Source organism: Panthera onca, chromosome E2 (genome assembly GCF_046562875.1).
Source record: "Panthera onca isolate mPanOnc1 chromosome E2, mPanOnc1 haplotype 2, whole genome shotgun sequence".
Taxonomy (NCBI): Eukaryota; Metazoa; Chordata; class Mammalia; order Carnivora; family Felidae; genus Panthera; species Panthera onca.
In genome coordinates, this window is record NC_138353.1 from 22,839,615 (window position 1) to 22,854,817 (window position 15,203).

The 15,203-nt window shown below is 55.7% G+C and overlaps 1 protein-coding gene across 4 annotated transcripts in view; it reads right to left on the reverse strand.

Annotated features, from left to right (window-relative positions):
• Positions 1-15,203, reverse strand: part of PLEKHF1 (pleckstrin homology and FYVE domain containing 1) — a 38,796-nt gene that overhangs the window by 12,735 nt on the left and 10,858 nt on the right. Inside the window, exons 1-2 of one of the 4 annotated variants that reach the window (XR_009615398.3) lie at positions 13,330-13,461; positions 4,964-6,040 (exon numbers count right to left, since the gene is read on the reverse strand). Coding sequence is in view for 3 of the 4 variants with exons in the window: in XM_060650853.3 (XP_060506836.3) it covers positions 5,178-6,023 (846 nt within the window). In the remaining variant the exon portion in view is untranslated. Of the gene's footprint in view, positions 1-4,390; positions 6,041-13,329; positions 13,462-13,607; positions 13,753-15,203 lie in introns of those variants that run through there. The other 3 variants (XM_060650853.3, XM_060650850.3, XM_060650852.3) reach the window with 3 other exon arrangements.

A 15,203-nucleotide genomic window follows, 5' to 3' on the forward strand; every position in this document is an offset into this window, starting at 1 on the left:
GGTCTCTGAACCTGCTCAGGGCTAAGGCAGAGCATATGCGTCGAGGGGGTGGGCCCCTTCGTGGGCTCCCTCCCCTCAGACATGGGAGCCTGGGTGCAGAAACAGGCAGGAAGACAGCCCAGAGCCTCCTGGTGCCAGGTGTGAAAAGCCCGACTCAGAGGCGGCCTCTCCCCTGCCCACAGCCCTCAGGAGGGTTACTTCCTGCAAGGCCGGGTCAGAGGCAGGCCAGCAGAAGTGGCTGCCTCAGTTTGCAAGAATGGCATACGAGCTCCAGGATCCTGGCTGAGAACTGGGTCAGCCTTGCAGTCACTCCTAGTCTGCCCGGTAGCCGAGTCCAGCAGTGGCCCTGATGTCCCCTGCATCCTCTTTCTAGCTGAGTCCTCAAGAACAGGCTGAGGCAGGGGAGAGGCTCAGCCAGCTGAAATCCTCTGATATCAGCCTGAATGATGTCCCCCTGCAAACTGGTCTTAACATCACGTCTGCAGAAAGCTCTGCCTGGAAGGGGGTGGAAAGGAACTTCCTGCCCCTGCTGACAGGGCAAAGGTCAGTGTTTGGGGCGAAGTGCTGGTCCCTAACCCTCCAGAAAGAGGCCAGGGCCAACAATTCTCATCCAGCACCTTGACTGGAGGCTCCAGAGGTGAGGCTCAATGAGCATTTCATTATCATCCCTTCTGCCCTGCCTTCAACCCCATCTCTTACTTGATTCATTTATTTAACCAACAAATGTTCAGTGCCAGGGACAGGAGGGCAGTTAATAAAACGACCCAGAGTTCCAGTCCTAATGGAGATTACCATCCTTTCTGATAAAGTCATGACTTCCTTGAGGCTCAACCAAACACCACCTTCTCCAGGAAGCCCTCCCTGATCACACAGCTGTTCTGGGAGCTCTGGCTCCTGGCTTTGTCTATCCTTCTCTCAGGACTCAGGCCACATCCCCTTCAGACTCAGGATGGCCTTATGTAACCTGGCTCTGCCTTCCTGAGACTGATGCTGATAGATGGCTTACTGAGAGAGGGCTCTCAGAAAGTGGCACGTGCTGTCACCACCAGCACCAGTACCACTGCCTCCACCATCATCAAGGAGGGATAAGATTCCTCCGGTCCTGTCAACCCCCTGCCTGACTCCCTGCTTCTGGCAATTGCGCCCAGCACCCATACAGGTGGGCCCTATTTAAGAAGACTCAGCACCTAAAAATCCCAATAGTCAAAACTTCCAGGGAGGGGTCACTGGCTTACTGCCCGCAGAGGCCGCCCTCAGTATCCTCAGAGTCCTTCGGGAGCGCCGCATCCCTGCCCAGGGGCAGGTCAAACTCTAAAGGGCCTGCCTGTCAGTCAGTCCCCAAATGCCATGAGGTCACTGCTGAGACTCCACTTTCCACCTGGAGCGACTTCTGTCGGGGCTGATGCCACAAGGGCGCTTCGGGCAATGCTGAGGTGGTGGGGGGCTCCAGTGCCCTTCATAGGCGTGGGCCTGGTCCTCAGAACCTCCCCTGGCCCATCTCCATCTCCCAGGAGGAGGGGCAAGAGAGGCCCCTCCCCGGGCTGAAGGATCAGCCTCTGGCAGGCAGGAGTCCACGCGCAGCTGGGAGGAAGGATTCCCAGGCGGTAGACGGGAGCACTTGGCTGGCAGGACAGCCGGTTCCCGTGCCCTTGCCAGGCCTTGTAAGCGAAGCCCAGGAGACAGTGAAGGCTAGGATATAGGCCCAGCAGACCCAGTCCTGCAGCCAGACCTCAAGCTTCATTCTGGGGAAAGGGAACATTGTGAAGAGCAGAGGCATCGATTCAGCCTGAGGACTCCTGACCTCCTGCATGTGTGGGGGTGGAGTGGTAGCCAAGGGCGAGGGTCAGTTGTGCGGCCTTGGCTTGGGGCAACTCCAGAGCTTTTCAGGACCACACCTGTTGGGGAGGCAGGTGAGAGAACGCAGAACCCAGCAGCCTGGTGGACAGCGAGCCCCTTTTCAGAACAGCCTGGGGCGGGGGTGGCTGGAGGCAGGGCCTGGCCTGACCCTTGACCCAAGCCAGGCTGACAAGGTTGTCTCTGGAGGGGAGCAGACGTAAAAGAGTGAGAGATGGGGTCTCTTGAGGCATCCCCTTCTCTTCTTGGGCCCAGATCTTCTTTTCTGAGAGGCCCTGCTTCCTCCCAACACATTCCCCTTTGTGCTTTAGTGGCCAGGGGCACTGGTCATCACTCGACCTCACACACTGGCCCAGGGCAAAGTTCAGCCCATGGCATTTATTTAGCTTCCTGGTGCACCATCTGCAGTCATCTAGAACATCCTGTAGAACAGGGGAGGGGCCAGCTCTTTAGGAAGAGATGGAGACAGCCAAGGCCAGCCGTCTGCCACCCACCACCACAGGCAGATGAGGCCTCAGTGGAGCCTAGTTCCTTGTCTCAGGGATCCTAGGGGCCTGGGGGGCTATACAGCCCCTCTCTCTGCCTCAGCCATCTGCACACAGCTATCAGGGCAAGCTCTTGAAAGTCAAGAGCAGACGTGCTGCCCTGCTGAAGGTCCCAGTGGCTCTCGGCACATCTGAGCTGGTCCCGCCACCTCTCTGGCCTCAATCCAGCCATGCTGATCCAGAACACATGGACTCCTCTCCTCCTCAGGGCCTTTGCACTTGTCATTCCCTCTGACTGGAACACCATCTCCCCAGATGGCATTGCTGACTCTCTCACCAATCACAGGGAGCTTGCCTCTGTGGCGTGCTGCCCTCCACCTGCCCACTATGTCATACCTCAGTCCCTGTCCCATCACAGCACATACTAGGACCTACAGCACCAGCTTCTGTGCCTGTCTCCTCCGCTGGAGGAGAAACCTTAAGAGTGGGGACCTTGTGTTACTCACAGCTGTGTCCTCAGCACCTGGCATGGCACAGAGCAATGAATCTGCATGAATGAAAGCCCTCCAAAGGTTGCTGGCCACTCGAGCCTTTGGGTCCTTACAGGCTGTACCTAACACCTTGGGGCTCAAGGAAGCAGCCACCCTCTCCCAGTCCTGGGTGGGGGGAGGTACAAGGAGAGCAGGTCTAAGGGTCCCAGGTTGAGGGACAAGGCACCACTTGCCCAGCCCTGGTGAGGAAGTCATGGACCTTGGTTACCTGCCCTGCATGCCTGGGTCTTGTGCTCTGTGCCCCCATGTCAGGCATCTGTAGAGAAGGCTGGCAGTGCCCAGGATCCATTGCAGGCATCCTTCCTGTCCAAGTGAATGCTGCCCCTGCTGCTTCTACTCCCCTCTACCAGGCAAGGGAGGCTCCAGGAGAGTGCGGCTGTGATCGAGAGGCCAGTGGCTGGAGCTGGGCACTCCCCACCCCCCCCAGCACCAGCTCTGGGGTGAAGGGATGGGGCTGCCTGGCCTGGCTGTGAGAGGGTATCTGATCTGTCTTCAGGAAGTTGTCTCTCATCCTGTGATGTGTCCTGCCCTGAGCCCTCCGCCCAGGCAGAACCAACCTGGACCAGTTTGTGTGGCTCAGGGAGACCAAGGGCTTGAAAACCAACACGTTCTCGGAAGTACCTCTGACCCTCTCCCACCTGCTCCCTCTGCCTGCACAGAAAGGCCATAGGCAGGCCCCGGTGCCTCACACTTTACCTCTTCTATCCTCCCTCACTGGGCTGGAGGCTTGCCGTCCCTGGGATCCAGCGACCTGCCAAATCAGAGGTGGCATTCTAACCAGACCCTCAGGATTCTATTTGCATGTGAGGATTTGAGAACTGGCAGAGGGCAATTCTTCACCTAGGGCCTGGAGCCCAGATAATGGGGTTGAGACCTCCGATCCTGGCCAGAGCCCACTGTGCCATGAGGGTAGGGGATGCTTTCCTTCCCCCAGAGTCACTACTTCTAGCTGACAGTGATCTTCCCCTCTTCTGCCACAGGGCAGAAGCAAATGCAGGAGACCATCAAAGGACCCATGACCCTATGGCCAGCTGCAGGCCAGGCATCAGGAGGCTGGCCTTCAAGCTCCAGTCCCAACACACTCGCTCTGAGTAAGGCCAGTCGCTGCACTTGGGGCTCTCCCACTCAGTGACACGACCCCCAGGAGCAGGCCAGGCAGGAGGCCGCATGGGAAAGCTTTGAGCCTGGAAGGCCCAGGCAGAGCTGGACAAGTGGCTCCGTGTTTACTCGCTGTCCATCCACTTAGATGACTCACACCAAGTGAGCAGGGCTACAGGTGCTGGGCCATGGTTAGAGTACCCAGATGGATGGCGAGGTTTCCTTGGGAACCAGCCAAGAACACATCCACGTGGTGTGAATGTCTGACCCCACTATGCTGCCAGTGTTCCCAGGAACACCCAGCGTGGTATACAATTGTTGACATTTGCCACCCAGCATGGTTTCAGCCCCTCACGAGCCATGTCTGAAGCAAAATCCTCCTGAACTTTTTGACCACGCAAGTCCATAAATGTTCTTTTTATTGTTAAATCAGTCTAGGTAGGGTTTCTGTCACTTGCAGTGAAGAGTCCTAACAGAAAACGCTGCCTTCCCCAGCCACAGGGAGAGAGGAGGGCTGGACTGAGAGGCATCAGACTCTTGGACAGCTGGACAGAGGTGAGATGGGGCCAAAGGCCTGGGCAGACTGCCCTGGACCCCCAGGAGTCAGGCTGCACCAAGCCTGGTGGGTACTCAGAGCGTGGCTCTCTTGCCTGGCTCAAGGTGAGCCCACATGCCTGGCCTGACAAGGCCCAGCCACCCAGGCCAGTGGGCCTCAGCAAGATGCACGGGCAGACGGTGGTTTCTAGGGCTCCCGGTCTTCCCTGGGGGTGTGCTTGTCCCAGGGCCAGGTGCTGTGGTGCACGTCCTCAGAGAACAGGGGACCTCGCGCCAGTCCTACCTTCCCTCTGGTCCTGACAGGTACCCGGGGTTGTCTAGTTCAAGGGGTCATCTGGGGCTACAGCTCATAGGGCTGAGAAATAAATTTGTTCCCAAGAGGCCGAAGTGTTTGGGTTTGCTAACTGGAAAGAGAATTACCTGAAGTGGAGCAGAAGGCTGCCAACGTCCAGCCCAAAGGCACTGGGGGCCGAGAGAGAAAGAGCCATTCCCACTGCGCCTGCCACCCACGGGGCAGGGTCCTGGGGGCTGCTGGGCAGTCTGGGAACTCTGTTCTCTCAGGAGCACGGGCAATGGAGTCTGACTGGGTGCAGAAGGGACCCGGGAGGCCCTCCCGCACAGCTGCAGATTCGGGTCAGCTGTGGAAGGACGACCAGGAGACGCCGGAGGCGTAGAACTCCACGCGGCTGGGCCAGTCGCCGTCCCCACTGCCCTCCTTGTCCTCGTCAGAGTCATCATCGTCCCCGCTGGATGCTCCGCAGATGGCCCCGGCCAGGTAGGCCGGCTGCCGGGGGGACCCCACGCTCTGCTCCTCCTCCTCCTCCTCCTCCTTCCGCTTCTGGGCGGCCAGCTCGCGGTAGCAGAGGCTGCAGACGCGCAGGGGCTTGGGCGACAGGCGCGGCAGGAGGAAGCGCTCTCGGGAGCACTCGGCACAGACCACGAAGCCGCACTTGCGGCAGTGGTGGCGCCGCGTGAGGGCCGAGAAGCGCGTCTGCGTGCAGCGCATGCAGATGTCCGTGGCCTTGTCGGGGATCCAGGGCGCCGCGTGCTCCGTGCTGGGCTGGCGGCCCGTGGCCAGCAGCTGCCGCCGCACGCACTCCTCGATGTGGCTGATCCACTCCTGGCGCTCCGTGGTGGAGGCGGCTGACACCACGAAGGACTTCTTGGCCGTCTTGATCATCCAGCGGTTCTTGGCCTGCAGGGTCTCGGGCAGCGGCTCCAGCGTCACCTCCTCCAGCGGAATGATGTGCTGGCTGCGGTACTTGCGCTTGTTGAGCACGATGCTGCCGTACACCAGGATGTCATTGAAGAGGAAGAAGATGCGCGGTTTGGCCTTCTTGCGGCACTCCTTGGTCAGCACGCCCTCGCCCAGCAGCACCCGGCCTGGCAGGGCCAGGGGCTGCCCGGATGCCCCGAAGCAGCTCTCGACCGCGGCGATGCGCTGGCTGTTGATCTCCGTGTTGGCCAGGTAATCCACCATCTTCTCTGGCAGCCTGGCTGTGGGAGGAGCAGCAGGTGAGGGAGGCATCAGCTTGCCTGGCACAGCTGGGGGTAGGCAGGGAGCGGGAGGTGGGGGGAGGGGGGAGTGGTGGTGGGACCACACTGCCCACCCCACCAACTCACTGAACCTACCCAGCCAGACAAGCCACTCATTACCCTACTGAGACCCAGAGGGCCTAGACAGCCACCCAACCAAACAAAGCCGGTGTCCCAGAAGCCAACTCTTAGCTATGGAGAGATGAAGGGGGATTCCCCCGTGAGGGGCATGAGGAAGTCGGCTGGGGATGGGACGTGTGGCTGCGCCAGGCTACCACTGTGGGCAGTAGGGGCTCGATTCCCTGGGGAGCCTTGGGATACAGGGTAGAACGCGTCTCAGCGCTGACCACCCCAGTTGAGCCCCAACTCCCATCAGGGGCTTCCAGGGGCACCGAGGACCTGGCACGTTGGGCCTGCCCCAGGTGGAAGGGCACAGGTGCATGTACCAGGACACCAAGTGCCAGGCCACGGGGGTCTGCATACCTAACCCACCACTGACTCCCCCATCCATCAAGCCAAACCATCACAGACCTGCAACCCACTCACTCAGCCTGTGAGCTCAGTGGTCACCACTGCCATCATCGCAGGTACCATGTGCTGAGTGCTTTCTGCACGTCAAGCGTGAATATCTTATTTAATCCTCACACCAATCCTAGGAGGTAGAATCCCGCATTGACAGGAGGGAAAGTGAGGCTCTGTGAGTAAGTAGGGGGCCCAGAGCTTGTACCCCGGGAGACAGTGCCTTCCTCCGTGGAGGGTGAGGCCCACTCTGTCCTCCCCTGCCAAGCACAAAATGTCAGTGGCCCAGGTCTCATGCAGGCCCCCTGTGCTCTGTCTACACATATTCCCCTGAGCCTGCAGACTCATGGCTTTGAAGACCACCCAAACACTACTGACTCCCCAGGTCAAGCCTCCGGTCCTGGTTTCTCTCTGAGCTGTGGGTGTCCACCTGCTCACGTGATTTCTCACCCGCTCATCTGAGAAAAGGTCCTCGAATTCAACATGCCCAACACAAACCCAGCTTTTTCCTCCAGCTTTTCTTCTTTTGCATAAACAGAACCATTCACCCAAATCTAGGACTCATCCTTGAATTTCCTCTTTCCTGTACCTCCAACATTCAGCCCATAAGCAAGCTCCGCCATTTTTCTCTCTCACACTGAGCCAGAGGCTGCCTGCTTCTCACCACACAGCTACCCCGTTGAATCTGCAGCAAGGCGCTATCATGCCTGCCTGAGATAGGCTCTCCCATGCTGGCTCCCTCCTGTGACCTCTCAGCTCTTATTTCCCTTCAGAAAGGGTCTCTGACAACCCCAGCTCAGGTAGCTTCTCCCCAGACCCAGGACAAGGTTGGCAAACTATGGCCTAAGGGCCAAGTCTGGCCCATGGCCTGTTTTTGTACATAAAGTTTTATTGGAACATGGTCACTCTCATTCATTTACAATTGTCTGTGGCTGCTGTCATGCTGCAAAGGCAGGCATGACTAGTGGTGACAGAGACTATAGGCCGTAAGGCCTAAAATATTTACTCTCTGGCCCTTTACAGAAAAAGTTTGCTGACCCTTTCTCGAAGATGTTACCCTGTTTTGTTTTGTTTTGTTTTGTTTTGTTTTGTTTTACAGGATTTATTAGGACTTTATATTTTCCTGTCTATCTATCACTTGCTTATGTGTTTTCTATTTTCCTCACTCAGTTGTAAGCTGCATGAGAGTAGGAGCCTTTTCTTGTTTGCTACAGTATCCCCAGTGCTTGGAACAGTGCTAAGTGTTTTGTAAGTCGCTAGTGAACGAAGGGACCTTTCCGAAGCTCCCAGACACCCACCGTGCATGAGTTAGCTCTTACTTCTGAAGAGGAAGCAGGTAACAGCTGATGTCACTGCCAGCACCATGTGTACAGGCACACACAGCATGACCCTGGCCAAGCTGATCACACATGTGGTATTTCTGGGTCACCACAGTGTAGTTCTATATGTCAGACCGCTCGTGGGAAGCTAGAGCAGGGCCCCGTATGGGGGTCGGACACACTGCACAAGAGGGGTGCTCGGCCCCCTGAGTCACATACCACGTGCCCCCTTCAGACCACAAGGCATCCTGAGAAGCTCTGCCCACACCACCTTACGAAAGAACAACTATTTTTAGGTTGCTAATCTTGGCTGTGTGTTGCAAACCTAGCTGATTATTGGTGACAGCCTGGGGCTCTCCTGCCAGGACTGATTACTGGGTCCCTGCTGTGGATAGCCTGGCAAAATTCCAGAGGCCACCCTCCAGCCCTTGGGCTGCATGCTGGGACCCTGGGATGGGCTGGATGATGGCTGCACCGGAAGAGCTCAGAGCTCAGTAGAAAGAGACCACCAAATGCAGTGAATGTAGTGCCTGTGGTGGAGACAAGAGAGATGTCTAGCAGCAGGGGAACAGCAGCAGGGGAACGGGTCCAATAGCCAGGTCCGCTCGTACAAGGGAATACTGTCGGCTGTAACTATGACCCAGCCAATCTATGTGGGTCAACATCAAACGGTGAGTGGAAAAAGCAACCTGCTGACTGGTGTGTGACACTATATAGGCAGACATCACACAGCATTTCAAAAGTGTTCAAGATCTAGATCTCTGAATAAAGATGGACAGGATGGAACTTCACACTCATGAGGGTGGCTTCTATTTAAAAAAAAAAAAAAGCCCCGAAACCCCAGGCAATAACAAGTGTTGGCAAGGATGCAGAGAAGTTGAAACCCTGGCACACTGTTGCTGGAAATATAAGTTGGTGGAGCACTAAGGAAAAGAGGATGGAGGTTCTTTGAGAAATTAAAAATAGAAATACCATATGATCCAGGAATCCCATTCCTGGGTGTATAGCAGAACAACTGAAAGCAGGGTCTCCAAGTGGTATTCACAATAGTCAAGAGGTAGAAGTGTCCATCGATGGGTGGACAAAATGTGCAACAGAAGACTGTTCTGCCACAGAAAGGAAGGAAATCCTGCTATAACATGGATGAACCTTGGAGACATTTATGCTCAGTGAAATAAGCCAGTCACAAATATACAGCATGGCTCCACTTACACGAGGCACTTCCAAGTAGTAAAATTCATAGAGACGCAAAGTAGAAAAGTGGTTGCCCAGAGTTGTTATTTAATGGGTGTAGAGTTTGTTTTGCAAGATGAAAAGAATCCTGGAGATGTTTCACAACAATGGAAATGCACTTAATTCCACTGAACTGTACACTTAAAAATGTCGAGGTTTAAAAAAAAAAATGATAAACCCAAACCAAAGTCAGCAGAAAGTGGCCTGGGGAAGGGTGACCTGGATGTGACCAGGAATGGGGGGGATCAAGTCGGACTGCACCTTAATCTATGATATTTTCTTTCTTTTATTTAGAAAAAGCAGCAGCAATGTGATAAAATCACAATACCAGCCAGTTCTGAGAAGTGGGAAGATGAGCTTCTTTTTCTTTCTCTAAATGTAAGGTCCTCAAAAAGAAAAGAGGTCAGGACAGTGTCTGCTTCAGGAGCTCTGAGCTTACTGGCTGGGAGCTCTGGCCTGCAGTGCATGCAGTGGGTCACCAGGTGGGGCCTCCCCTGACCACACAGCGTCAGCGTCCAGGGACACAGGGATGCCAGGAGCCCTGAGCAAAGAGTGCTACCTGTTTCCTCCAAGCACACCTGTGTGTCAGGCTGCCTGGCAGAACTGGATGAAAACCCAATCTTACCACCACAGACTGAGGCTTAACACGTTTGGCAGCTGAAGCAGACAGACTTTGTGCCGGGACAGAAGACAGCAGATGGCCCCCACCTGGCTCTGTGGGGTTTGGTGAGCTCTAAGGGGCCAGCCTGCCCAGGTCCCCACTCTGACCTGGCGCTACCCAGGTGGGAGGCATGGAGGAAGTGAAGGGCAGCACCCAGGGAGGGGAGAGGTTCAGGCAGGGGAGGGCCTACAACTCTGTCTCCTTGTCCCTTGTAGGGGCACCAGGATGCCCCATGCAAGACTCCCATACTGCTTGTCCCCAGCCGATGATCTATAGACCCTCTCCAGGCCCTCGTGGCCCCTGTTCAGCTGCTGGCAGCAAAATGTGGCCCAGGAAGTGTGGGGGTGTTTGTGAAAGGGATTTGGGCCCTGAGCTGATCCCACACACTGACTGGGGCATCCAGAAGGCTCACATGCCCTTCTCCTCCATGAGCCTATAGTGGGTCCCAGGTTGGGTGAGGGGCTGGGCAGACAACATTCTCCTGGGGTTCTCTCCATATCTGCCCTCCCTTCCCACAACTGTAATATCACACCTTGGTTTGACATGGCCTGGACATTTTTCTTGGTAAATATGGCAGCTCTTCACCCAAGCAGATGGGGAATCCTTCTTTTTACCGTTCTCACCAAAGAAGTGAATCTCTCTCCTTTAGGACAGGGGAGGGGAGAGCTGACCCCATTCCTCTTGGGACTAGCCTGCCTCCGGACAGCCTCTGGCATTGGGATAGTGCCTGTGCGGCCTCCGCTGTGGTACCCAGCACCCAGGGTGCTGACAGAGGGGGGACATTCCTGGAGGGTTGGTCAGTATCTGACAGCAGGGAAATTAATAGACCTGGTTTTGTTGTTGTTGTTTGCTTGTTTGTTTGTTTGTTTTTGGAAGGTTTGGGAGGGTGCCAGGCTCCTGGGCTGGCCCTCTTGAACACAAGTGATCCCACCACCTGAGCTGGGCTGAAGGTGCTCAGTGAGCACCGGGGTCTGGGGAACCATGCTCCAAGTGTTGCTGGATGGCCAGGGTTCTGTGCATGACGGACGAGGTGTCTGTCAAACCTACCTCAAGTCTGACCCATTGCCGGCTTTTCTAAATAAAAGTCATTGGAACATGACAACAGAGGCTGGTTGCAAAGCCTAAAATATTTACATTTGGCCCTTTATAGAAAAAGTTTGCAGACCCCTGATCTATACTACCCCATACTATCAAATGCATAATACCACTCCTCCAGGGATGCACCTGACACGGGGCTGTGTCCTGAGGGAACTTGTTCTCTCCTCTCTTCCACTCAGAAACAGCCTTTGTGTTTTGAGAGAGATGTCTGGGGCCCCATCCTGGGAACCCTGGAAAACAGGACCTAGGAGGGACACCAGCTCCACCCTTCTGTTAGAGTTACAGTTGGGGACACTGCTTATAAGAGAGGGAGGAACCTGGCCAAGATCACAGAGAGGGGGAATAAGGATACTAGCCCCTTGGACTATCCTTTGGCTTCTGACTGGGGCCAGGCTGATTCATCACCAGCTCCTCTTCCCTCCAGCCCCAACCAGGCCCATTGGGCTTCCACACCTGCTTGATTTCACCTTCCAAATATTTACTGTAAGTCTGACCATGTGCCAGACACAGTCCTACTGTGTTTTGCACCAGGTTTCAGCAAGGAACTAGGGACAAGTCCTCCAGTAACAGACTTCCTGGTGGGGCAGCCAGACTAGTAAGTAAATCAACAGGTAATTTCTGACTGTGAGTGCTAAGTGCCATGAAGAAAAAGACAGAGGATCTGCCTGGCACAGCAGGGGTGGGGGTGGGGGTGAGGCAAGGTCTGGTGAGGAAGTAACCTGGCACCAACCTTAATACTGTGAAAGAGTCAGTCATGCAAAGTTTAAGGAAAGAATGTTCTGGGCCTTGGGAATAGCTCGAGAATCTGACCCATGGAGGCCGTAGAGGACGGAGAGAGAGGTAAGACATAAGGTCAAAGGGACGAGCAGAAGCCAGTCCTGAAGGTCCAGAGGCCAAAATGAGGGTCTGAATTTTTCTCCAAGTACACTGAGGAGAGTGCCATGATCCAAATGTCCTCTCCTTCCAGAGGGGGCCACCCCTCAGCCTTGTCCAGCCCTGTGCTTCCCCGAGGCCCTTCTCCATGAAAAAAATAGTAATAAGGAAAATAAACCAGAGGCACCATTAACTAAGAGCTTACAGCTCACCACGTACAAAAGTAAGCACATTATAAGTATTATCTCACTTAATCCTCACAAAAGCCCCACTGGGGAAAGTATCACCTCCATCATCAAAATTACTGCTCAACGGCTCAGCTCCAAAAATAACCATGAGCTGCGGAAGGCTGTTGTTGTTGACCGAAGACAGAACCAGAAATCCTGAAGTCCAGAGCGCAGGGCTCCTCTCCAAATGCCTGATCCCCTGCGTACACTCCGGCTCCAACCCAGGGATCCCTTGGGGGTGGTGTAGGCAGGTCCCTTAAGCTCAGCTGGACTGCCTCACCTCCTGTCTTGGGGCTGACGGGTGCAGGGACACAGGCTGAAGTTAGAGTCATCTCTTGGCCAGCACAGACCCCAGTGGAAATTATGTGCCCAGGAACACCCCAGTACTAAGTGGAAACTGTGTGCCAAGAATGACCCCAGCAAGGATAGTCCCCTCCTTGTTGGCTTTTGACCCTCTGGGGTGAGATAACAGCTTTGCTCAAATTGCAAATGATATTTTCCTTGGACTGTGGAGATAAAGTTTCAACGTGACTCTGAACCTTGGAACCTTTAGAACCTTCATTTTCCCACCTGCAAAGAGGGCTGATGACACCACTCCCCTGCCTAACTCTTCCGTGTTCAGGGAGAGAGAGAGAGGGAAAGAGATTCCAGTTCATTCCAGGTTGGGACTATCTCTATGGGCCTGCCTCGGTGACTTCCTCTGTGAAATGGGAGATTAAGCCCCGCCATTTCCTTTGACAACTCCTGCCAAAAGTCACAAATTCCAACGCTTCGGGGTTCAGATTGTTCCTCAGTGAGAGAGGCCAGAAAGGACCTAGGCCACTTGGAAAACACTGCCACCTCCCCCACCCCCACCTCCCCAGTCCACTGGGGCAGTTGTCTTGGTCCACTTGTGCAGACCCCGAAAACCGGGACCAAGAAGTGAGACCACGACGATGGCGTCAGGCCAGGTCTCTCAGAACCATCACGGGAAAACTGGCGTGCAGAGATCCCTGTCACCCAGGGGGCAGATCCGGGGGCGCCTCCGTCGCCCGTCGTGCATTCCCGGGGATCTTGCTTTGATTGCACAGCTCTCTTACCTGCGCTCACCCGTCTCTCCCTGGAGCCCCTGGAGCCTCCACCCCGCGTCCAGCACCCCCAACCAGCAGTAAGCGCCCTTCTCCGCTCCTCTGCTCGGCTCAGTGTCCGAGATGGCCCTGGCTGCGCTCCCGCCCGGCCAGAGCCCCGGAGCCACCTGGACAGGGTGGCCCGGGGAGACTGGAGGCGGCGGGCACACTGCTCGCCTGCTCCGCGCGCCCCGGCCAACCCGGGGGCACTTACCTCCTCCGTCTGGTCCCTGCGCGCCTGCACCCTACCCAGCGCCCGTCTGCGAGCCCGCTCCCCGGCGCTGCTTTCCGCTCCGGGTCTGGGTGCCCCTGCCCCCTCCCGCGGCCTGCGCTACGGCCGGCCCACTCCAGTCAGACACGCCCCCCACCGCGGCTCCGCCAATCGGAGCCCGGGCGCGCGGGCGGGGGCGGAGCCTGGACGCCCCACACTCAGAGCCCAAGTGCGGAGGAAGTGTGCGCGGGCGGGGCGTCCCAAGTTAGAATCGGCCGGACCTGCATGAAATTACTTTTCGGAATCTCTCAGGGCTGGTTCTCCAGTCTAAATCCCCCAGTCGCCTGCCACCAGTTTCCCCTGCCGAACGCAACACCGCAGCTCCGCACCCTAGCTGCTCGCATCCCGCTGTGGACGCGTCTTCGCTGCGGGCCCCCGAACAGTGGGGGGAGGAAGGGAGGCGGTGGAATTATTGTGCCGTGTGCTGCCTCTGGCTGGCTTCCCTGCTGCTAGCTGACACAGTCATCTGCTCTCAGCCACCGGAAATTAATAATCATAATATTAAAAATCAGCAGCATTTAATCTGTTTTAAATTTTAAACTTTTTTTATAGTGGAAACTTGCAAACATACATTGATTGAGTCCAGTTTAATGGGATCCAGGTACTCACCACCCGCTCCATTTCCAGCAGGGACCTCCCCACCCAGGCCATCGCGTGCCTTCTAGGACCCTGGACTGAAATTCCCAGCCTCACCACTCCAGGAGGTCCGTCTCAGACTTCCTCTGGTACCCTCCCTGCACTTCCATCTCACACTGGCTTCTTCCTGTTCCTCAAAACCCCAAGACTGTTCCCACCGCCAAGGCTGTTAGACCACTTCTGGGCCTTTGCGCTTCCCTTGCCTCCAGATATTCCCATGGCTGCATTTTTGGCATTCAAGTCTCAGCTCAAACTGCCATGTCCTCAGAGGCTTCCCTGGCGGCCCAGAGCAGCTTCCTGCCTCCACTCCATCACCCTCAACTACCTCACCCAGTTTTATTACTTTGTAAAGTATTTCTCCAGCCCGAAGGCATCTTATTAGATCACTTGTTTACGTGTTCATGGCTGGTCTCCCTCACCTAGGCTGAGCCTCATGGGCTGGACTATACTCCTCTCATTCATTCCTTTGTCTCCAGAGCTGAGATCAGAATTCAGCACTTAGTAGAAACAGTAAATGTCTGTGGGTCAGATGCAGTTTGTCTTGCCAAATAGGGCAGACCCTGGGCACTTGGGAGAGGAGCTGGCTCAGGCCCATGCAGGATCTGCGGGCCAGGACCGAGGCAAGAGACAGCAGCAGGAGCCAGAGTGGCTCTCTGCCTGGAGGCTGGAGCTCGGAGGCAGGAGCTGAGTGGCTGTGACCTGGTGACCTGCTCTCCTGGGTGGTGTGGGCGGAGCCTGTGAGGTGAGAATGTGCCTCTCCAAGCCCAAGAGGAGTGAGGCCAGGACTTGGACTAAGAAAGGAAGGGGATGAGGCAGGGGAGGAGAAGGGACGGAGAGGCCTGGAGAAAGAAGAGGGTGGAGGTGGTAGGCAAGTGAGGGGGCCACCGATTGTGGCCTTGGAGAGCCCACATCCCCACCTCTATCACCTTCTCTGCTATTACCTCCTCAGCAAAGACAGTGTTTACTGAGCATCTGACAGAAGCTATGGCCTCATAAACGTACTCAAACATTATAAAATGCATTGCCAACATTTCATATTGAGAGATTTCATATAAAAATCAGGATTTTGACCTTCTAAATCAGAGGATTTGAAAACACTGGTCCCCCATCTCACTGTGGAACTGTCCCCTTTAGATTGCGCACATGACCCCATTCACTACAGTCCCCACCTCTCTCTGTGG